Here is a 23,178-nt window from a genome sequence, read left to right as displayed (position 1 = left end):
GTGTGGCTTCTTGAACACTTCACGTCACCCCTCAGGTTTCCTCATCAACCCTGAGCCCATCTGGGTGGGGAGCCTAGCAGAGTCAAACTTGACCAGCGATCACATAGGGTGTGTACACTGAACTTGACCATGGCATCATGGCCCTTTGGAGAGCATTCTCTAAGGTCATTCCCACTTCTCTCCGAGATCTGCCTGCTCACCGTCTTTGGTGTGAGGCTTAGACTTGGATTTGTTTTTGTTTTGGTCTGTTTGATACCCCAGATGTTTCTAATGCGCACCTGTAGTTAAAAAGTACAAACCTCAACCTGGGAATACAGGTGTGCCACTCTGTCTGCACACCTCATTTGGCACAGTTACAGCCCTGCAACATCAAGCTCTCACAAGGAAAATCATGTCCCCATCTCCAGGCAGATCTGCCTTCAGACATCACGAACCGATGACACTGTGTTCTGTCACTGGCTGTCTCCAGGCTCCGGATTGCTTTCCGTTGTGAGGAGAGAGCATAGTGATGGCCGGCCTGTAACCTGTATTCTCCCCACACGTGGGATGGAGGGGTGGTTTCCTCCTCAGGGCTGGCTCCCATGGGTGCATTGATTGACCCACCCTGTTGTTAGTGCTGTCGAGTCGGTTCTGACTCATAGCGACCCTGTGAAGGTTTCTGAGGATAGATTTGTGGTTAGCAGCTCAGTGCTTACCCTACAGCACCGTACCAGGGAGTGAGTAGCCATGCCAACAGAATGACTCCCTGCAGCATTACCCGCCAGCTTGCTCACTTCTATCTCAGGGCAGCACAGCAACTGAAGTGCAAGCTCTGTGTGTACAAACATTCTCTCCCACCCCCTGAATCCTGGTGCAAATTTGGGGAATGGAAGCCCAGTCAGAGACCCGACCTGAGTGATGGAATCTGTCACCAGACTCCTGAGATATATTCTCAGCATAGATCTTAATTCAGATTCCACTGGGTTCTATGACCAAGGGCATCCCTGATGAGAAAGCAGTAGGAACAGTTGGAATTATAATGCGACTTCAGAAAGACAAGAGCCCTTCAATTCTTGAATCTACAGGTTCCAAAGGACAGTTGTCACTTACTGACAAAGCTTAAACCGGTTCAGTCACGGCCCACAAAGTGAGATTGAAACAGGCCCAGCTTATTAAGATTTGGGTGATAAATTACAGGTGGACGCGTGTCCCTGGGTTGTAATCAGGACTGTGGACGGTGACACGTTCACAGCAGCAGAGTTGGAGGCCATCTCGGGGCTAGCACCGCTGTCGTCAGCTCAGCCTCCAAGAGACTTGATTGGTCTGCACACGCTGCCATTGCTTTCTAAGAGAGATGGACTTTCTACCAGTAATCTTTCCTGATCCAGTTCACCCCCATTTTAAAAATTCAAAGTCATTCTGACATCACTCACACATTGGCTGTAACTGAGCCGGGCTAACCCAGTGGGAAGCCCTGGTTATTGAGCATGTAGTACGTGCCAGGTATACAAATCCTCACAAAAGCAATGAACGGGAATTGTTTCTAAAAGGAAGACTTGTCTGGTTTTAAGGCAACGCAGTAAGAGGCTAATTGAAAATGACAGCTAGCATACCACTAGGTGTAGGTAGCACAAAGTTTGTCCCTGAAGTCCATTTTGCTCAGGTAGGACTTGCCACTTAAGTTGTCTCTTTGCTTCTCTTGTCCCAAATAAAGTGTCAGATGTTTATGTGGTATGTGCAGTTGTTTTATTGCATTCCATAGTGTATGCTTCAAAAAAATACTGGCAGAGGATGTTGTTTAGCTGCTGCAGTGAAATGGTGCAAACCAAAAGACTGCTAAATTCCTTTTACTCTGTGTGTGTGTGTGTGTGTGTGTGTGTGTGAGCTTGTTTTTCTGGGAACCTAAAAAAATATGCCTTATACCAGAAGGGGCTTAGCTTATAAAGTTTCACGTGTGTTTCTTCTTTATATTTTAGATAATAGGACCTACCACTTTCAGGCAGAAGATGAGCAGGATTACGTGGCGTAAGTAGTTTTGAACTCATGGCCTAATGCCCGGAACTAGGAAAACACATCTCTCTAGGGCATCATACTTCTGACGCTGACAGAAGCACAGTCGAACTGGCTCTCCTCACTCTGTCTCCTCTGCCTGTGAGCTTCGGTCACGATTCCGCTCAGGCCTCGCACCCAAAAGTAGGGTTTGTGCCCTCCTCTGTGCTCATGCTGCCTCTTCACGTTCCTCTCTCTGATTCTCGAGTCCCTGCCTAGAGACCAAGGGTTTCTAGAAGGCAAGATCCCTGCTTTCTTCAGCTTTGGAGTCATCACTGAATGGGAGGGCCGTGCCTAATGTCTGGTGGTCAGATACATGAGCCGGTCCATCTGAGTACTCAGTGATAGTGGTGAGAGTGGAGTCCCTGCTGAGCCAAGTGGTCATTACTGTTCAACCGCTAAACAAAAGGTGGGAGGTTCAAATCCACCCAGAGGCACCTTCAAAGAAAAGCCCAGCGATCTACTTTGAAAACTTGACCATGGAAGACTTTGGGCTGCAGTTGCACGCTGACATGCAAGGGTCACCATGAGTCAGATTGACTCTACAGTTACTGTGAGGAGCAGCAGAACTTGGCCTCTCAGTAAAGAATATTGACAAATACCTTTGACTAGGGTGAGCCCAGCTCTGTTTTAGGGGTAGTGGGAAGACGTAGATTTGGTGTCATACACCCCAGGATCTGAAGCCTGGAACTCAACTACCCAGGTGGGCTACCTTGCACAACCGTCCCCTGCCTCTTGTAACATTCTCCCTGACCCCATCCTGGGCCACCTTCCGTACCTGCCTGGACTGAGGAAGCCGGGTATGGGTATTACCTGTGTTTTGAAATGCAGTTATGCCAGTCTGACACGTGAGAATGACTTCCCCCTTTAAATTCTGCTTCTTGATTATCATGAGAGACTTAGCAAAGGTCATTTCTTGGTGGCGGGTTCTTGTGGTATAATGGAAGGAACCCCAAAAAGGGCCTCAGCACAAGTGTTTTGCACCTCACTGTGACAGTCCAGGGGTAGGACCTTGGGCAAGTCATTTAACCTAACTGAACTTCCGTTTCCTCATTTCTAAAGTATTGCAGACGCCAGTTTAGAAGCTTGTTGGAGAATTATATCTCAGCAAGTGTTGTAATTGTTGTCGTTGATAAGTGCCGTAGAGTCATTTCCGGCTCATCGCGACCCTATGTAGGATTTCCAAGGAGCGGTTGGTGACTTTGAACCACCAACCTTGCACTTCAGACAACTTGGAGTCCTACAGTGCCACACCAGGACTCTTAGTGTTGTAATTAGAGATGAGAAATTGCACATACGTGCTACATAAAAGATAGTTGTCCGAGTTGGTGGTGGAATGTGCCCTCACGTTGATTTCAGTATTAGCGAGTCAGATGCCTGAAGAAAGCAGAGACTGGTCCAAGTGGACTGCCCGGCAACAGCTAGGTCACCAATCCAAATGCCCAGTGACAGGTTCTGCTGACCCTCTGAGGTTTCTTGAATTGTTTTGTTTAAGCAGTTTCCAACTTAAGGTTAAATGATAGAAAAATACCATTTGCCTTGAAAGTGATTGAATATCCCCATTTCTAGACTGTTGGTTTTGAAATATTCCATCACCAAATAAAAAGTTATGCAGATCCATTCTCACTATGAATTAGAGGGGAGCGCCCCCTGGAACCACAGGTGTGACTGACAGTCCACGGAGTTGGGTTTGCTTTTTGGTTTCCATTGCTCTTGCTGTTTCGTGTTCAAAACCTTTCGTAGACAGCGCTTGATTTTGCATCCATTTCATCCTACAAAGCACCCTACGTATGAAGACTGTTCAGAGCGTCTCTGCTCTCTCTTGACAGTTGATACTAGCTGTCTAGGATATGTGCAATTCAGTGGGCACAAAGGGTGGCTTGAAAATACCTGTTTATTTTCTTTCTCTTTCATTTCCCATTCATAAAAGTGAAACAAGCTCATTATAGACTTGGAAAATTACAGAAAGGCAGAACCAAGCAACCCATCCGTCAGTTTTTCCTACAAAAATTCCTAGTACTTTTAACATTGTTAAATTTCCTTCTAGCCATCTTTCTCCCGCCCCAAACAGAATAAAGTTCAACAGAAAACCAAACACTGCCATCAAGTCAATTCCGTCATCAAGTCATTTCCTAGTCGTAGTGCCCTGTATAGTGTTTCCAAAGCTGCAAATCTTCATGGGAGCAGAAAGCCTCATTTCACCAAGGAGTGGCTGGTGGGATTGAACTGCTGACCTTGTAGATAGCAGTCCAGTGTTTATCCTGCAACACCTCAAGCACTCCTAAAATACATAATATATGTTGTGCTTGTTAAGTATTTTGAGTTGATTCCGACTCATAACGAACCCTGTGTAAGGAAGGTGTCTAAGGAGTGACCGGTGAGTTTGAACCACTGACCTCATAATTCAAAGCGACCTTTTAGTTCTGCACTAACCCTACAGCACCACACTAAGATGCCACATAATATAGACATAGATTTAAATTTGTTAATATCATATAACAATTTTTTTTGTTTATTGTACAAAACGTACACTGTGAGCACCTCAACATCTTAAAAGTATTATGACATCTCAATTTCACTGACACTGACCTTGTCCACATAGTGGCCGTCTCAGGCTTCATCAGCCAGCCTTCGGTTGTTGGCTATTCAGGTCTCCTTATGCATAGGTGGAGTCCTGGTGTAGCACTGTGGGTTAATGCACTGGACTGCAAGGTCACTTTGAATCGCAAGGTTGGTGGTTCAAGCTCACCAGCCGCTACCAGAAACCCTATATAAGGTTGCTATGTGTCGGAACTGACTCAACAGCACTTCACAAAAACAACAAATGTGTAAGTTAGGAATCCTGATGGCACAGTGCTTGAAGCACTCAGCTGCTAATAACCCCCCAAAAAAGTCAGTGGTTTGGACCCAGCAGCTGCCCCACAGGAAAGAATGATGTGGCAGACTACTGCTTGAGGAGTTTCACAGCCTGAAAAACGTTCCTGTAAGGTCACGATGAATTGGAACCACATTAGTGGTACTGGGTTTAGGGTTTGGATGCAGAGGGTGGCAAGGTTTTGTTTGGTCCATATTTTGGTTACAAAATATATGGAATACAATCGCCTGCTACTTTGTGTCATATTATAAACATCATCATGTTTCCACATTAATATGCATTTTTCATAAGTGTGCATTTTTATGACTCCTAGTGAAATATCCCTTCATTTTTCACTTTTATATTTCCCCACTGACATGGAGCTCTGGAGAACAGATCTGATGCCTTTTGCAAACTGTCTCTTTCCCGCTGCTCCCCCGTTCTTACTCATCCTTGGGGTGGGGGGGCTGCAGTTCTGACCCTCTGCCTTCTATCATTTCCTACATCCCTCATTCCATCCAAATGGGCATGTCACACCACACTGTGCGTGTCTGGTCGACCCCACATGCTGTTCTGGTTCAACCCCAGATAGGCTGAATCAGAATCTACCTACATTCAGCATCTTGTTAAAATGAAGGTTTGGGGTCAGCCTGTCAGGCTTGAAAATGCATATTCTTTGCAGGAGGTTGAACTGGAATGAACCAGTTCAAATCCCTAATTTGTGCAAATCTTCAGGTACAGCAGTGGTCGTCTGTTTCTTCTCGCCATGTGCTGTTTCCCTCTCTTGAGCTCTGGTTCTTTGCTTCAGGGTTCATTTCATGGTTTGCTCAGTTTGTTGTTGTTCCTGAGGGTGGGGTCCTCTTTTCTCAGTTGCTAATGAGAGTAGAGGTTTGACGGTGAACAGAGAAAACAGTGTTGCACTAATAAGGCCGCTTGCCACTTGCGTTTCTGACAACAGATGGATATCGGTGTTGACAAATAGCAAAGAGGAGGCGCTCACCATGGCCTTCCGTGGGGAGCAGAGCACCGGGGAGAACAGCCTGGAAGATCTGACGAAAGCCATCATCGAGGACATCCAGCGGCTCCCCGGGAACGAGGTCTGCTGTGACTGCGGCTCCTCAGGTCTGTTGGACTGACTCCTAAAGCCCCCCTCTCTCTTTCTATGGAAGGTGGGCTGGCTGAGTGGTGGTTCCAAAACCACGTCTCCTTATGGACACACTCCTTGTTCCTGCCCTGAACACTCCCACCTGAGCATCTTCTGTCCAGGCTGTTGCTCTGCCTGGAAAGACCCCTATGTCCTCCCCCCCGAATGCTCATCTGCCCAAGTGCTGCCCTCACCTGTGAGATGCTGGCCAGTGAGCATGCCGGGCATGGTGGAGAGCACAAAATGTGGGGTCCGCCTCTCTGCTACCCTGATCGTGACTCTTCCTCATCGTAAACTGAATGAGGAGCCTCACTAATGGTGGCAGGCAGGCCACACTGCCCCTTTCCTTCCTGTCTGTTTAGCGGAGCTCTCCCCAGTCTGTGTCCCACACTGATGGTGCGGCTCTCAAACATCGGCTTTCAAATAGCACTTTGTATTGCTCTCAGTATCGGCAGTATTGAGTGCTTACACAGGTGGTTTATATTCTATTATTGAATTCACACAGAAGCTCTGTGTGCAGGTTACTAATATCATGCTCATCTCACAAACAAGGCAACGCAGGCTCAAGTGTTAAATGACTTTCCTAAGGACACACATCCAATAAGGGTAAGAAGACCTATTAGAACCCACTAATAGGTCCTCGAGTTGATTCCACTCACCGTAGCCCCATGCGTTCCAGAATGACCTGCTCCATAGGGTTTTCAATCTTAATTTTATGGGAGCATGTCCCCAATTCTTCCTTCTAAGGCACCACGGGTTGGATTTGAACTACCGACTGTTTGCACCACTTCGGGATGAGAGCAGAGATGCAAATCTAATATTTATAGGCATTACTGTAGATTTTTTTGATTTACTTGGGAAACTGGATTTCTTTACACAAGGTGTCAGAAGCATGTCAGGAAGAAGTTCTGGGTTTTCTACTGTTTACATGGGTGTGCGATAGTGGTTTACAGTCTGAGGCTATGACAGGAGAGTAGTTTGAACTATCAAGAGGAAGCTCGGCACAGAGAGTGAGCGCTGACAATTCAGGGGACCTAGAAATCATAGTTCCCACTGTTCTGGGGCCCTTTGGGCTTGTATAAAAAAGCCGTAGGTCTCTGAGGCAATATTTACAGCTGCTGTCTGATCACCTAGAGGCACTTTGCAGAGTCGCCATGACCAGGAACAATGGATTGCTGTGGGTTGTCACCTGGAGGTTAGTGACAGCCATAGATCCAGTCCCTTGTGGGAAGTACGTGTGAGGCTTCAGTCCTGCACTAAGGGAGAAGACAGTGACAGGGATCCGGCCCGAGGGTGCTCCCGGGGCCCTCCTACAGACGGTTCTCTCAGGCTTTCACAAAGATAAAGGCCTTGGTTTTTTGTTTTGTTTTTCATTTTAATATTAAAGAAACATTTTTTTAAATTTTATCTTGCCAGAGATTTTGCTTCCTATCAAACACTTAATTTTCATACCTGCCCCTCATACTAAATACAAGCAGCCATTTCTTCCTTTTAAATCTTCACTTCATAATACTTAACAAGTCTGACTGCTGTTAACAAGTTTTCTATAGTTGGCACAGTAAAACTAGTTATCCTGTTGACTTCATTGTCTCCAAAATTCTTTCCACAGAACCTACCTGGCTTTCAACCAACTTGGGGATTTTGACCTGTATAGAATGTTCCGGCATCCATAGGGAAATGGGAGTTCATATTTCTCGCATTCAGTCTTTGGAACTAGACAAATTAGGAACTTCTGAACTCTTGGTAAGTACTTACTTACACATAATTTGTAGTGGGGATTGTTTATTGACATGAAAATATTTACTATATTACTTTTCTTTGTTTCTGCTAAGTGCAAATAATCCCAGTTTCTGAATTTAGTTACTTTGCACAGATACTTCAAATGTACTTTCTGTGGTCGTGCAGTGGTATTGCTTTGCATTTTCATATTCGAAGAAACGATGCAGAGTTCATGTCTTAGTAAGTCAGAAACCGGACTCAGCTCAGCTGTCTCTTCTTCTGATGTGAGCGTCTCCAAAACTAAGTTTTCCCTTGTTGTTAAGTGTTCTCTAGTTAGTTACAACTCATAGCAACCCTATATAGGGTTGCCAAGGAGTAGCTGGGGGATTAGAACTGCTGACCTTATCCTACAGCACATATCACTGTAACAATAGTAAAAGGGGGCTAGGTGCTGGACTTGCTTATCCACTTTACCTAGTGGCTTAGATTATTAAAAAGAAGGATTGAAGAGTTTTCCTCAGCTGCCCTCTACCACCTCCATGTTTATAGATGTGCACAGGAATTGTTAAGTGGCCTCTTAGCTGTCAGCATAAACCCAGTCAGTAACCAGTTGCTGCCTTGCTGACTCTAACTAATGGTGATCCCACGTAGCTCATAGTAGAACTGTGCTCCATAAGGTGTGTTGCAAGTCCGCTGCCAGGCCTTCTTCTAAAGTGCTTCTGGATAGACCTAAACCTCCAGCCTCTCAATAAGTCGCCAAATATGCTAACTGCTAGCACTGTCCGGTGACTTTGTCCTGAAACCACTCACTCCTTAACCTTTAACGTCTTTAGAGAACAAGGGCAAGGTGTGTGTTATGGTGCTTAGCAGTATCATATAGAAAAGAGTTACAAATGCTTAAACTTAATTTAGCCAAATGTGGGAGCCCCCTAAAGTCCAAGTTTAATTGTTACCCATGAGCTGAGCTGCTAACTACAAGGTGAGTAGTTTGAATCTACCAGTCGCTCCATGGGAGAAAGATGAGACTTTCTGCTCCTGTAGAGATTTACAGCCTCAGAAACCCTATACTGGGTCGCTATGAATCGGAACCCATTAGACAGCACACCACCACCTTATACCAACCAAATACAAGGGAGAAGGATGAGGCTTTCTGCTGCTGCAAAGATTTAAATCATCGGAAACCCTGTACAGGGTCCCCGAATCGGAAAGTCTCTAGGGCACTGAACAACAACAACATACACCACGTTTAAGAAAGGAGCGCTCCCTTGTCCCGGTATCTGAGGTCCCAAACCCTGGCTTTTATCATTTTGACCAAGTGCACAGGGTAGATGTTCCTGAATTGAAAGCGAGCTCCTCAGATGATCCGGAAACTAGTTCATTTGTCCCCTTGTGTGAAGAAAAGTACCAGCAGCTCGGCCAGCAGCAGCCTGTGTCATCTGTGCATCTGCTAGGCACAGGTGCTCTACGTCGTATTGGACGAGACACTTGATTGAGGCGGTCGGAAACTGCTGCTACTCCGTGTCCTCGTTCACATGTCAGGACGCTGCAGGTGCAGCTCAGACCCGTTACCTGCAGCAGCACACACTCCTCCATGTGGAAATGGGGTCACTCTACAAATACTATCACTTGTATCCTTGAAATTGATGACTAGAAGTAGGGAGAGTCTAAATCCTGAACTCTCAATGTACAGTCACCCCAAGATTTTTCTTTTCCCAAAGACCTGGTTGGTTGATTGTTCTCCAAACTTTGCCATTTTTTCCCCAAGGTTATCCAAATGACCAAATAACCCTGGAAAACTTTCTTGAAAGGGTCATTTGTACCCTGAAGCAAAATGTTTACTGAGGCCTCCTCCATAAATTGCTGTAGCATCTTTATATATATATGTACCTTAGACATAATGGAGATTATGTCTTACATTCCACTCTGTCCCCTGGCATGAGTATGGCATGAAGGTAGTTTGAAACGCTTTTACCATTAATGCAGTTCCTAACCTGGTTCACACATGGAACATGCTCCCTCTGATCTTGGACGGTGAGACGCGGGTGGTTTGTCTGTGTCTGTCCTGGTTTCCTGGCACTCAGGTGCCATGCCCAGCATAGTAGATGCTCAGTAAATACGTGTTGATCAAGTGGATGGATGGTTTGTAGTCTGAGTTAAGTGAGAGAAAATACTATCTTTAAAATCTCAAAAGCAGATAATTTAGAAACCTGTAAATACATTGTAACACATTGACGGTCTTGTGTTTGATGTTACAGCTGGCCAAGAATGTAGGAAATAATAGTTTTAATGATATTATGGAAGCCAACTTATCCAGCCCTTCACCAAAACCCACCCCTTCAAGTGATATGTAAGTACCTCTAATATGCTACCTCTCTCCCATTCCATCACTGTTTTCCTACCATCTTTTAAAAAGTTCCTAGTGGTTGTACTATTGTTTCCCAGCAGAAACCCATGATGTAGAAAAAGCAGAGCAAAGACAAGGACTTTGAAGTCTACTTCTGGTCCCACGGAGACTTGCATTGTCTCTCCCCCCAGGAGGCTCTGTGGATGCGAGAGGACAGTGACTTCTGGTCATGGTGTGTGTTCATAAACAGATACACACAAAGGCAATGGGGATTCCTACCACACTGGCCAATAGCCAAGTGCTTAACAACACACTGAGCAAGAATGTAGACAAACAGACATTCTCATATGCTGGTGAGAAGACTGAATGGGTACACTCTGTGCAGGGCAAAGTAGCCACATTGATCAAAATTAGAGATTTATTTACCCTTTGACATAGCAGTCCCACATTGCAGAATTTATTCCTATATTGTCATCAGAAAGAACGAGAAACAAAGCTAATGCTCATCTGTGTAGGCATCTGGCTGTATGTTCGGAGGTGAGAGCACACAGCGGGTCACTATACAGGTGTAAAACAGAGTAAAGACGCTTCCTGAATTCTGGTTTCAGAAGATGTACAGGATATACTGTTAAGTTTTTGTTTCGTTTTCTTAGTTTGTTTTAAAGCAAGGTTCAAAACTTGCTTTAAAAGTAGAAAGTAGACTGCCTTGGAGGAATGGTGTCGCTGCCTCCAGATTCACACTCCAAACTCAGGCTCCAGGTTTTGGCTCGTGGGCGGATCATTCCTCACTGTTGAACTCTTACCACTTACTGTTTGAACTCAGACACCAGATAGATTTGGCTGCCCAGACTATGTCAACAGCTAGTTTTAAATGAAGTTGTGTTTTCAGAAGAAACATGGAACCGTACATAGGAACCTGACAAATAGGTTCCTTCTGGTCCGTGGGTGGCCATGGAGTTCTCAATGAAAACGTCTTTATATTATTTTAATGTTTGAGGCACATGGGTTTATTAACCTATCCGATAAATTTTTACTGAATTTGTATTTTGCTAAATGCTAAATTATTGTCGGTAGGGACCAGTCGCTGGAGAAGGATATCATGTTTGATAAGGTGGAAGGTCAGAGAAAAAGAGGAATATCCCCAACAAGATGGATTGGCCTAGTGGCAATGCCAGTGGGATCAAGCGTGGCAACAGCAGTGAGGTTGGCCCAGGATCAGGCAGTGTTTCATTCTGCTGTGCATAAGGTCGCTATGGGTCGGTACCGACTCAATGGCACCTAACAACAACAACAACAAATGCTAAATGCTTCGGGAGAATTCCCGAAGGAAAGAAACTCATTCTAAGTCAAGTGCCCTGAGCAGGTTTGGGAAGGAGGGAAGCTGTGAAGTAGATGCCAGTTTGCTGTATGTAAAGACATCACCTCAGGTGGCCTCACTGCAACTTCCCAGCAGTCCTAGCTTGGGTAACACGAGAAAGGAAGCGCTCAGTGAACTCAAACCCCACACCTGCACTTTTGCTTCCCTCTTGTTGTTGTTGTTGTTATAAAGGGTTTCCAAGGAGCAGCTAGTGAGTTTGAACTGCTGACCTTGTGGTGAACAGTCTAGTATTTACCCTACAGTGCCATACCAGAACACCTCTGTTCCCTGGAAGGAAGTAAATCAGATGAGGAAACAGAAGCACTTGGTTTGTCAGGGTCACACAGAATAGCAAGTGGTAACAGACTTGAGTCAATCATTTCCTTGTGAAGGCTGGGACTCCACCATCCAGAGTAGCTGCCTCTCAGACTTAAGCAGTAAGTTACAAAGAGCCAGGGATCCAGAAGCCAGCCTTAGGCCACTCACTCAGCTGTTGGAAACATCTTCCAGTTCAGGTGGCCGTGGTCATCCAAGACAGGACTTCAGCATGAGTGTAAAGAAAGACCATGAGAGTAAGATCTTGAGAGCTTGGCAGAATCAGCCATCACTGTACCCAGCTAGTCGGTTGAAAAGAGAACAAGGCTATGTGCCACCTACCATCAGCTCCACCTTTCTACTGCCAACCCCAAGAGAAAGAGAAATGCACCTACAGTCTTGAACAGTGTTGCCTGGCCATGAGATGTGGAAAACAGATGGAGTAGCTGTTTCCAAGCAAGACATTGTATGTCCCTAGAGTTCAAGCCTTCTTGGAAGGAGGGGAGCTAGCCAGGTGCTGAACATTCTTTAGGTCAAAATAGGCACTGAGGTGTTAGCCCCTTTTTCAGATGGAAAAACTGAGGCTCATTAAATGAAGTGGCCTGTCCAAGGTCCCACAGATGACATGCTGTAGAAGTAGGATCTGAAGCCAAAGTCTGTTTGCTTTGTTTATTGGCTCCCAAAACTAAGAATTTCAAGGGGTGAGTTCAAGTACAGCTGGATTCAGGATGTTGGGCTCTCCAGGACCTCCTCTCCCACAATGACTAATATCTCTACTTTCCTTGGAACCCACTTTCATTTCAGCTTTTCTCCAAAGCTGACAATGGTCACCCATTGAGCCCATTAGATCCTATGCTTACCCTTACGGCTGGGAGATGGGCCCAGTTCCACCAGAACCACCTGAAAAGCGGACAAAGGTTGATTGCTCTAAGGAAAGGGGGAGTGCTAACCACCCCACCCCACTCTCAAATTTTGAGCACTTGGTCCATGGTGGTCCCTGTTCCCAGACAGACAATGCCTGAGCGACCGCTGCTCTATACCCCCTTAGCTCTGTGATGTTGATGCTTGAATGACAGTTCTCCAGAGCCTCAGTCTCCTCGCCTGGAAACAGTTACATCAGGTGACTCACAACCTTTCCAAGAAGTTCTGGGACTAAAGTGGTCTTATTGTCGTCTTCCTACTTTAAAATGTGTTCATTTTGTCATGTCTTTACACGTATGAGTGGGACCCACCATCATTAGTCCATTTCTCCATCTCCCTGTTCCACATGGGAAGGGACCTGCTGGGGTCTGTGTGTCCATGAATCGTTTTAGCGGTATATTACCTGCTTGTGTCAATAGCCTGGCGTCAGCAACTCCAGTCTGTCTCTGTCGTAGGTCCGAACCCCCATTGGTGTGAAAGTGGAAAAAAGAGGGGTTTCTTGATTGAAATGAACTCTTTTCAAAGAAAATATAAAAGCATAAACCTCTTTGTTCTTGAAAATCAGAGCTCTTCACTACCTTTGTCCTGTTCATTTCCAGGACTGCGCGGAAAGAATTCATCACCGCGAAGTATGTCGATCACAGGTTCTCAAGGAAGACCTGCTCGTCCTCTTCAGCTAAACTGAATGACCTGCTTGAGGCCATCAAATCCAGGGATTTACTGGCATTGATTCAAGTCTATGCCGAGGGCGTGGAGCTCATGGAGCCGTTGCTGGAACCCGGACAGGTAAGCGCTCCTGAGACCAGAGGACAGATGTCTTGGGAAAAGCCCCATGCAGAAATGACCCATGGGACTGTGCACACCTCTAATGAGACCCTTGTACACGGGGTGACCATGTCTACCTCAGGACAGCTGAGGTGGAGGGTGCTGTGAGTAACGGCTCAGGGGCACCTGATGTAAGTAAGCAGCAGGAACCATGGTGGTACCGTGCTCCCAGAACCCGGCTGCCAACCACGAAAGGCCACTGCTTCAAACTCACCAGCCTGGTTAACTCGGGTGGTTCGACTCTGTCCTCTGGAGTCACTTGGAATCTATTCATCAGCACTGAGTTTGGACCTTGTTTGTTTTATGTTTGTTGTTTTTCTGTTCCGTTTTGTTTTTTATGTGAACCAAGCTGTTCAGACAAACAAGGCCATCTGCTCACCCTATTTCTACTCACCCTCTCCTTTTTAGGAACTAGGAGAGACCGCCCTTCATCTTGCCGTCCGAACTGCAGACCAGACATCTCTCCATTTGGTTGACTTCCTCGTGCAGAACTGGTATGGATCTCGTTTCCTCCGTCATGTGTCCTGCACTTAACCTATAAATCAGGACAGGACAGGGCTAGCAGAGTGAACAGTGGGTAAAAGTTGGAGAAAACCAGCTTAACCCAACACTAGGAAAACCAAAACTGGCTTGTGCTGGGAACTGCTGAGAAGAGTCTCCTTACTGCCTTTGAGAAGGAAATTAGAAAGGGTATCGCTGAGATTGTCTATCAAGAATATCTGAGTTTCTGCAAAAAGTATTGTCAAGACTTTAAGAATTATATATTAAATATTTTAATCCTGTAATTTAAGAGTGCTTTGATAAAATGCTTACAAAACTAGTAACTAGATTTTTGCATAGTTCATTTTTCTTTATTATCTAAGTTTGTAGACAATCTGCAAAGTAGAGAGAAATGTTAAAAGAATCAGATTTTTTTTTTTTTCCTCTACCACCTAGAGGCAACCCTTGTTAACATTTTGGAACATTAGCTAATTTCCTATGTATATGTTTGGTCTGTATTCATACCAACTCTCAGAAAAGAAAATACTGTGCATTTTCTCTGCAATGAAGCTTTTCAAGTCTACGGGACATTGTCAAGCATGCACCTGGAGATTTTCAGGATGTGAAACCATTTATATCTACAAGGGAGCTTCAAAAAGCTTGTGGGAAAAAAAATCCAATCTTTTGATTCTGTTTATCTACCAGCTTTTTGAAGCCCGTATGTTAAAGCAACTGGTGGGTTTGAACTACAGACCTTGTGGTTCACAGTCCAGTGCTGAACCTACAGCACCATACCAGGTATCCCCTATTATATGTTAATACAAGCTAGGCTAAACTCAATGAATTGAGGCCATATATATATTATGTGGGAACTTGAAAAAGTTCTTGGAAAAACTAATTTGAAATATAATAGTCTTTTTCCAAAAATTTTTGAAGCCCCGTGTGTGTGTGTGTGTTTGTGTGTGTGTGTGTGTTTGCGTATAAATATTTTTAAATCTTGAAGAAAATGCTTTAAGATGTCTAATAAAGCTGTTGTACGAATACATGATGATAATTAAGGTGGTAGTGAAGACAGGTACTCAACTCAGAAATGGTAACAATGGTTTGGTTGGTAAGGCAAAGAATAGCATAGGAAGGATTACAGCTTAACAAAGAAAGGTAAAATGTCAAGTTAACATGGTAAAAATCCCCAGAAAGTATACAAATAGGGACAGGAAGGACCAGGTAGGTAAAGCACAAGAGATTAAAAAGGGTGGGAAACTATTCTTCAGGGTGTTGTAATGGCAGACACATGGCAATATGCATTTGTCAACACACATAGGGCTAAGAACTACCATATGACCTACAATTCTAATTCTGGGTTTATACCCAAGAGACATAGAAGCAGAGACTCAAACAGAGACTTGTACAGTATCTGTTTTTGTGGAAACGTAGAAGCATCCAGAGTGCCTGTCTGCCAATGAGTGGATAAGCAGACTGTGTACAATGGAATAAGGAGCTCTGGTAGCATAGCCATTACAAGTCGGCCTGCCAGTCTTAAGGTCAGCAGTTCAGGACTCCCAGTGGTTCTGTGGGAGAAAGATGAGGCTGTCTGCTCCTGTAAAGATTTACAGCCTTGGAAACCCTATTGTGAGTGGGAACCTACTCCCCAGCATACCCCCATCACTACCACCATACAATGGAATACTGCTCAGCCTGTAGGAAAAATGTGAATGGAGCTGGAAGACATTATGCTGAGTGAAATAAGTCAATCATAAAAGGACAAACATTTATGACCTGACTTCTATAAAAACACAAAAAAGGCAAATGTGTGGAGAGCAATGTTTATTAGTGATACTAGGTGTGGGGGTGGGGAGGAAAGTTAACGGTGATGGAAAATTCACATAGATTAAGAAAAGGGTTTCACACCCAAGTATTGTAATTGTTGTCAGTAAGTTGTGCACTTGTAAAAGCTGAATTGGCAGAAGTTGTGTGATATAAATTTACAACAATGACCCCTCCAAAAAATAAAAAATATATAAAAATGTAGCTGCTTATGTAGAACCAAACACTTGGTGGAATTTGGTTCCTTGGATTGGAGGTTTAGGATCACAGTTTCATGAGACATCCCAATTAACTGGCCAGATCACATGTGTAATGCTTCAGTTCTACCTCCCAAATTCATTGCATATTGCCTGGGGTCTTAAAAGTTTGCAAGGACCATCCAAGGCACATTCACCTGGACCAACAGAGGAAGGAGAACCAGGAATAGGAAGAGGGAATAGAGAATGTCGGATTGTCTTCTTTTCCATGAGATCAGAAGAACTGGATGATGCCCAGCTAATACTTGAACATTTTGATCAAAGATGTCATTAAAGAATTCCGATCAAAAGGGGAGATATGTAGAACAGAGTTTCGAATTCTCACAGACTCTAGACATCCTGTCGCCATGAAGGTCAGATGAATCCCTGGAAATATTGCCCTAAGATCATCTTTAAAGCTAAAACCAAAAATACCCTCTTTGAAGTCTTCTTTAAAATAAAACAACAGTTTAACTATTTAAAAAGAAAAAAGTCTGCCTTGAGCATTGTATTCTTTTAGAACTATCTAAATGGATTCCTGTTAACAACAGCAACTGGAAAGATGCCATAGGAACTTGGGGGCAGTGAGTTTGTGTTAGTGGAAGAGAAACAACTCAGTAAAGAAGGCAGGAATGGTTGCTCAGCTGAAAGAATGTAATCAAGGTCAAAAAATAGGCCATATAAAAATGTGTTCAATTAGTGTATGTTTTGTGTATATTCTCAGCAACAAAACAGATGTAAAAAAAAAAAAAAGTCTATAGCGCTATGCAACACAAAGAATGAACCCTAATGTAAGCTGTGGGCTTTAATATTGGTTCATCAGTTGTGACCAGTGGGCCCTAGGGATGCATCATGTTAACAGCACGAGAGAAACCAGGTGTGGGGACAAGGGGCACGTGGAAACTCTGTTTTCTGTGCAGTTTTTCTATAAACCTAGAACTGCTCTAAAACTTAAAAGTCTGTTAAAACTGTAAACTTTCACTCAATTCACAATAAAAACTTTAAAAAAGAAAAACTTGTGGGGAAATTGTGCCAACAAATTAAAAAAAAAAAAAAAAGTCTGTTAAAAATCATATAGAAAAATACCAGAAATGTAAAACTCTGACTGCTTGCCTTGTGAGGTGATTCAAAATTTCGGGGTGACTGTAGTCCTGGTATGGCGCTGCGGGTTAATGCACTGGACTGCAAGGTTGCCGGTTCAAGGTCACCATCCCCTCCCTGTAAACCCTGTACAGGGTCAGTATGTGTCAGAACTGACTGGACAGCACCCAACCCAACAACAGTAGTCCAGGAAGAATATCAGGAAGTTGAGGAATGACTACGTTAATGTCTTCCATGGTCTCCATCACTGGAATTTGGTATCTTTTTTTATTCAGAACTTAGCACCTGGCAAGCAGAGCATAGATGTAGGGGGGATTGTAAAGATAAAATGAGCTGATACAGTCAAAGCTAAGAACCGGTGCCCAGTAGTAAATAAGCACTCAATTAATGCTCACGCCCTGATGGTACAGTGGGTGACCACAAGCTCCCAAGTTTGAACCCAGCAGTTGCTCTTCAGGAGAAAGATGAGGCTGCTTCCTAAGTATTCGCAGTCTCAGAAACCACTCTGAACTACAGAGTCACTGTAAGTGGGAATCCACTCAGTGAGAGTGGGTTAGGGTTGGGGGTTGTTAGCATTTAAGGTGCTGTGTTTGCATACTGGAGTCCTGGTGTGGCACTGTGAAACCCGCACATAACAACAACAGATTCACATAGTGGTTAAGTACTAGACTGCTAGGAGAAAGCTCCCGTCAAGACTAAAGACGCAGTGGGGCAGTTCTCCTCTGTCCTGTCAGGTCACTGTGAGCGGAATCGACTTGCTGGTAGTGAATTTGGGTTTTTGGTATTATCATTGTATTGTTGGTCAATGTAAACATGATATTAGAAGCATAATATTTATAATGAATAGTTCTCAAATTTGACTTACTTGTGGTTGTTGAGTGCCATCTTGTCGGTTCTGACCCATAGTGATCCTGTATAGGGTTTCTGAGGAGCAGCTGGTGAGCTTGAACTGCTGACCTTGCAGCTCAAATGACTGTGCAGTCCAGCGCAATAACCCACAGCACCACACCAGACTCCTTGACTTACTTATTATTGTCGCTAAGTGCTGTCAAGTCAGTTCTGACCCATAGCAACCCTGTGTATAGGGTTTCCAAGGAGCTGCTGGTGAGCTTGAACTAGCAACCTTGCAGTTCAGACGGCTTTGCAGTCTGGCGCATTAACCCACAGCACCACACCAGGACTCCATTGACTTACTTAGCAGTACAGAAATAATTAAACTGTAGTTTATAGCGTAATTTATTTGTTTTCTGTTGGAATGTTTCAGTGGAAACCTGGATAAACAAACTGCCCTAGGAAACACAGTTCTGCATTACTGTAGTATGTATGGAAAACCCGAGTGTCTGAAGCTGCTTCTCAGGAGCAAGCCCACCGTGGACATTGGTAAGAGTGCAGCCAAGTGTCTCCTAATAACTGTTTGGGCAGGTAACACCGAGGCCTGGGTACCTTACTACAATTAGATGGTCATTCCTTGCCTTTTCAGTCACTGACTTACATAAATGTTTCTTTCCCATTTCAGTCAACCAGGCTGGAGAAACTGCCCTGGACATAGCCAAGCGAGTAAAGGCCACTCAGTGTGAAGATCTGGTGAGAAAACTGGGAGTGGAGGGTAGGGGGGAGGGTCACTGGGCATCACCGGCCTTTAGCGTACCATTGAGAGAGGCTGCAATTGCAGACAGACTTGTTTCTCTGTTTTGAACACTAGCTATAAAGCAGTTCAGAAAAGTGCTAGGACTGCATTTGAGAGCTGATGACTGAAGTAGCCGTGCACACGTCTGCATTTTTAGAGGCATGCTTACCAGATGGGCTTGTGGTTGACGGCCTGCTTTTTATGGGCAGATCACTCGCCTTGTTCTGTAGCCTGTTAACAGTGAGGACTTATTTGGGAAGCCAGTTTCAGAACCTGTGCCGGTCTTCTCCAGAGGGTCCTGGTACTCAGAGGGCTAAGTGTACCTGCTCCTGGCTCCTTCAGCTTCTGCGCACACTCACCTTTTTCTGACCCGAGGAGATGGGCGTCCCTGGTGCTGCAAACAGTTAAGCATGTGACTCCTAGCAGACAGGTTGGTGCTTCATACCACCCAGAGGCACCTTGAAAGAAAGGTTTGACGATTGTTTCTGGAATGTCACAGTCATCAAAACCCTAGAAAGAGCAGTTCTTTTGTGAGTCTGGTGAGGTGGCCTTGAGCTGGGACTGACTCACCAGCTACCTACACAGCTGGTAGTTCTGCTTGTAGTCCTGGGCATCCCTGAGCATGATGGTCTGAACCCCGGGATGGGGGAGAGAGGAAGGCAAGATGGCATTCCCTCGGGTCTCTGCTGAGTGCCAGGGGCCGGGCCGGGCAGCTTTTCTTGTTTATTCTGACAAGCATACTTTGAGGTGACTGTCACTGCCCCTATTTTACGAATAAGGAAGGTGGACCAGTCAGTGAACTAGGATGGGCTGAGTCTGAGGGTCCACCTCTTACACCTCACGCGTCTCTGCTTTTATCTTCCGGCCGGGAATTTCCAGTTTTATGGTCCAGCCTCATGGTGGGCAGCTTGTGCTTTTGGGGACAAGTCAAGCTGTAAACCTAAAATAGACTCTGCATGTAACCCTTCACACATCCTCGTCAGCCTGTCTGTAGGTGACCACTGCAGTGACCGATGAGGACTTTGAAGCCAGGAGGTGCTGTGGGCTTGGCTCAGTGTCTGTATCATGTTGGGGTAGTTCACTATTTGAGTGCGAACCATGTTCTCCTCCTGTGACTTCAGCTCTCCCAGGCTAAATGTGGAAAGTTCAACCCCCACGTCCACGTGGAATACGAGTGGAATCTCGGGCAGGAGGAGATGGATGAGAGCGATGATGACCTGGATGACAAAGTAAGTGTGAGTGAGCCTGTGTTCCTGAGCACATCCCCGCTCTCCTGCACGGGAGGGAAAAGAGGCCTGCTCGTACAATATACACTGGACTGTGAACCAAAGGGTCGGCGGTTCAAGCCCACCAGCTACTCCATGGAAGCAAGATGACGTTTTCTGCTCCTGCAGAGATGTAGAGTCAGAACCCTTATCCAGGCTCACTGTGAGTCCAAGGTGACTCGGCACTTACCTGCAGTAACAACAACCACCTTACCAGGGCTGCTTGGTCTTATTACCACCCAGACTCTGGGCCCCTTGTCACTGGCTGGCGACTTAGGTGGGTAGTAGGCAGTGTTGGCACTTGATGTATGTGAGCTCAGAGGCAAACATGGGGATTAAACCCAGTGCTATCTGACTCTCCAGCTGTTTCTTAGCCTCTAGAGGCTCCTCTGTGCATGCATTCAGTGGATGTGCTTGGGCATTTCCTCTGTGCCAGGCAGGTGTACGCGGTGCTCATGGCGGCATCGTGTCTTGAAGGCGCTCACCTCTTGAAGTGGAGATGAGTCATAACATGGTGGATCTGTAGGTGTTTCTCTGGGGAGAATGACAGAGCAGGGAAGACCTTGCCAAGGAAGTAATGCCTGAAATGGGTTTCTAAGGTTAGGTGGGAGCTTGTCAGGCAAAGAAACGGGGAGGTGGAAGGGGGCGGGGGAGAGTACGTGCCACAGCCTGGGACCTGTGAGGAAGGGTTAGAAGGCCAGTTCGGGGTAAGGCTGGGAAGGAGGCAGTGCATCCTTTACCCCATGAGCACGAAGAACCCAACAGAGGCTGATTGTCAGGAGAGCACAGTTTCCTACCAGCTCTGGCTGGTGGCTGGAGAATGGAGCTCCTTTGGATGCCATGGCGAGAGCCTGAAGGAGGAAGGTGGTGTGAGGGGCCGGGTGACGGAGGAGGTGAGAATGATCCAGAGGTCCTTGGAAGATGGTGTCGCTGGGAACGTTGTCTCCCAGAGCTGCTTCATAGGCATCTTCATTTTGGGATCTGTGAAGTTGGGGTTGGATTTACAGTCCTGTAAAGTTCTCATCAGCACGTTGACAGCTGGAGCATGAAGCCACGGGTGTGGATGAGTTTACTTTCTAGAAGGATGTCCCATGAAACAAGAGTTAGGACTGCAACCATGCCATCACAGGGTGAGCCGGGATCGAGGACCACGCCATGTGTTACACATAGGCGGACACAGCCAGGGATGTCCATGAATAAGATGTGTTTGTTACTTGTGGATACTGCTGGCCCCGGTGTCAGTGTCTCACTGTGTGGCCCTGTCCAAAGACAAAGAAACAATGGGTGTGTGGAGCCTCTTCCCTTGCTCTGGGCCCGCTCTGACCTCTGGCCCCTGCTTGCTCTCTAACCCTGTCGTTTCCTCTGCCAGCCAAGCCCAATCAAGAAGGAGCGCTCCCCGAGGCCGCAGAGTTTCTGCCACTCCTCCAGCATCTCCCCGCAGGACAAGTTGGCCCTGCCAGGCTTCGGCACCCCCCGGGACAAGCAGCGGCTCTCTTACAGCGCCTTCACCAACCAGATCTTCACTTCCACAAGCACAGATTCACCCACGTCGCCAACTGCAGAGGCTCCTCCACTGCCTCCTCGAAATGCCGGCAAAGGTATGGACTTCGCAACTCCGTCCTCAAAGCTGACGTCAGCCCAGCTTTGGGATCAGCATAGCAAGGCACCTTTTGAGTGTGGGGTTGTCAGGAGCTTGAAAGAGGGGCCTTGCCGGGCTCTAGCAGCAGGTCAGGAGCTTTAGGGTGCATTCTCCATGCAGCAGCTCATGTGTGCCTACCAGCGGGTGTGTGAGGCATGTGCTTTTCGGGATACCCATTTTACAGATGAGAAAACTGAGGTAGAATGCCTTGCCCACGGTCACACAGCTGGTATGTGGCAGATTCCAGATTTAAAGCCACAGATTGGACCCGCTCATGAAATCAGCTTGCCCCTTACTCTGCAGGTCCAGGGAAAGTCCAGAAATGCCACCAGGAAGGGTCACTCTAGTCAGGGAGAAGCCGAGAGGTGTACCAAGGCCTAAAGCTCCACGTATGGTCCTTGCCATCCATCCAGGTGCAGGCCCCCGTGTGCTCAGCTCACCCTGCTGCCGCAGGTTTCGAGGGCCACCCAGTCCACAATGCCAGGCCTGTTGCAATCACACTGGGGTTATTTTCTGGGAAATGTGAGCTTGATTCAAAACTGTTTTTTCAGAGCTTATTCTTCATTGACATGGGGTTATGAATAGAAGCGCTGTCCTTAGAGAGGCCTCCAAGTGACCTCATAGATGATAAAATCATGAAGAAAAGTGAAAGGAAGGCTCTGGCAGGAACCGTACTCATCAAAGATAACCAGTGACCATCACGGTAATCACCCGTGTGTGGCAAGTGTACTTGTTAGCATTCCTACAAGACCAGAACGCACAGCAACGTCAGAGCCTTTGTCAATTGTCGCTTGTCCAGGACCAGGAGCACTGCCCTGCTACTTGCCTTGGGTAATGGTCCCCTATTGAGTGCAGCCGTCTGACAAGAGTAGGGATGCCCCTTCTTATCTTCCCCCAAAAGAGGCCAATTGGAAACAGTTACGGATGCTGCTCTGAAAGCTTTGATCGTTCCGGTTTCCAGAAAGACCTGTACCTGTTCAGAGAGTCTGCAGGAGGAAAGAACATCAGAGTTCCCCTCACCTCCCTCCACCCCTTTCATTGATTTCATTTCAGAGGGACACAGAAACCTATAAAATATGCTGTCGGACTCAGAGCCAAGCCTAGCATTCCCGTCTTGAGTTGAGTTCTAGCTAGCTCTTCACCACAGGCCCAGAAGAATTTATTTAGCCACCCTGCTGCTAAAGCAAGCACGCAGAGACTTGGCCCTAGCATCATGATTAACAAAGGGTAAACTGCTTAACCCCACCCACTAGCTTCATCTCCTCCCCACAAATCCCCAAATGAGTCATAGAATTCTCCCCAGTCAAACCAGTCTCTTTCCGGCCTTTTTGTGGTAGGACTTCTGATTCAGAGATGTCCTAGCTGCAGGTGAGGTGTGTGTACGAGTGACTTAAATCTTGGGGACAGGCTTCTGCTGTCTTGCCTCACACTGCCTCACATCTGGAGGACCTGGTGGTCCCGGGCTGCAGTGTGACGAGCACTCAGGATCTAGTCCCCGC

The 23,178-nt window shown here is 46.0% G+C and overlaps 1 protein-coding gene across 1 annotated transcript in view; it reads left to right on the top strand.

Annotated features, from left to right (window-relative positions):
- Positions 1 to 23,178, top strand: part of ASAP1 (ArfGAP with SH3 domain, ankyrin repeat and PH domain 1) — a 306,393-nt gene that overhangs the window by 252,369 nt on the left and 30,846 nt on the right. The window contains exons 13-22 of the mRNA XM_006830709.1: positions 1,956 to 2,004; positions 5,841 to 6,004; positions 7,636 to 7,769; positions 10,001 to 10,092; positions 13,282 to 13,468; positions 13,916 to 14,001; positions 18,413 to 18,528; positions 18,665 to 18,732; positions 19,897 to 20,004; positions 21,410 to 21,638. Of these exons, the coding sequence (XP_006830772.1) occupies positions 1,956 to 2,004; positions 5,841 to 6,004; positions 7,636 to 7,769; positions 10,001 to 10,092; positions 13,282 to 13,468; positions 13,916 to 14,001; positions 18,413 to 18,528; positions 18,665 to 18,732; positions 19,897 to 20,004; positions 21,410 to 21,638 (1,233 nt within the window). The remainder of the gene's footprint in view (positions 1 to 1,955; positions 2,005 to 5,840; positions 6,005 to 7,635; positions 7,770 to 10,000; positions 10,093 to 13,281; positions 13,469 to 13,915; positions 14,002 to 18,412; positions 18,529 to 18,664; positions 18,733 to 19,896; positions 20,005 to 21,409; positions 21,639 to 23,178) is intronic.

This window comes from Chrysochloris asiatica, unplaced genomic scaffold, assembly GCF_000296735.1.
Source record: "Chrysochloris asiatica unplaced genomic scaffold, ChrAsi1.0 scaffold00001, whole genome shotgun sequence".
In the NCBI taxonomy this organism is placed as follows: Eukaryota; Metazoa; Chordata; class Mammalia; order Afrosoricida; family Chrysochloridae; genus Chrysochloris; species Chrysochloris asiatica.
This window is presented reverse-complemented; position numbering and strand designations above follow the sequence as displayed.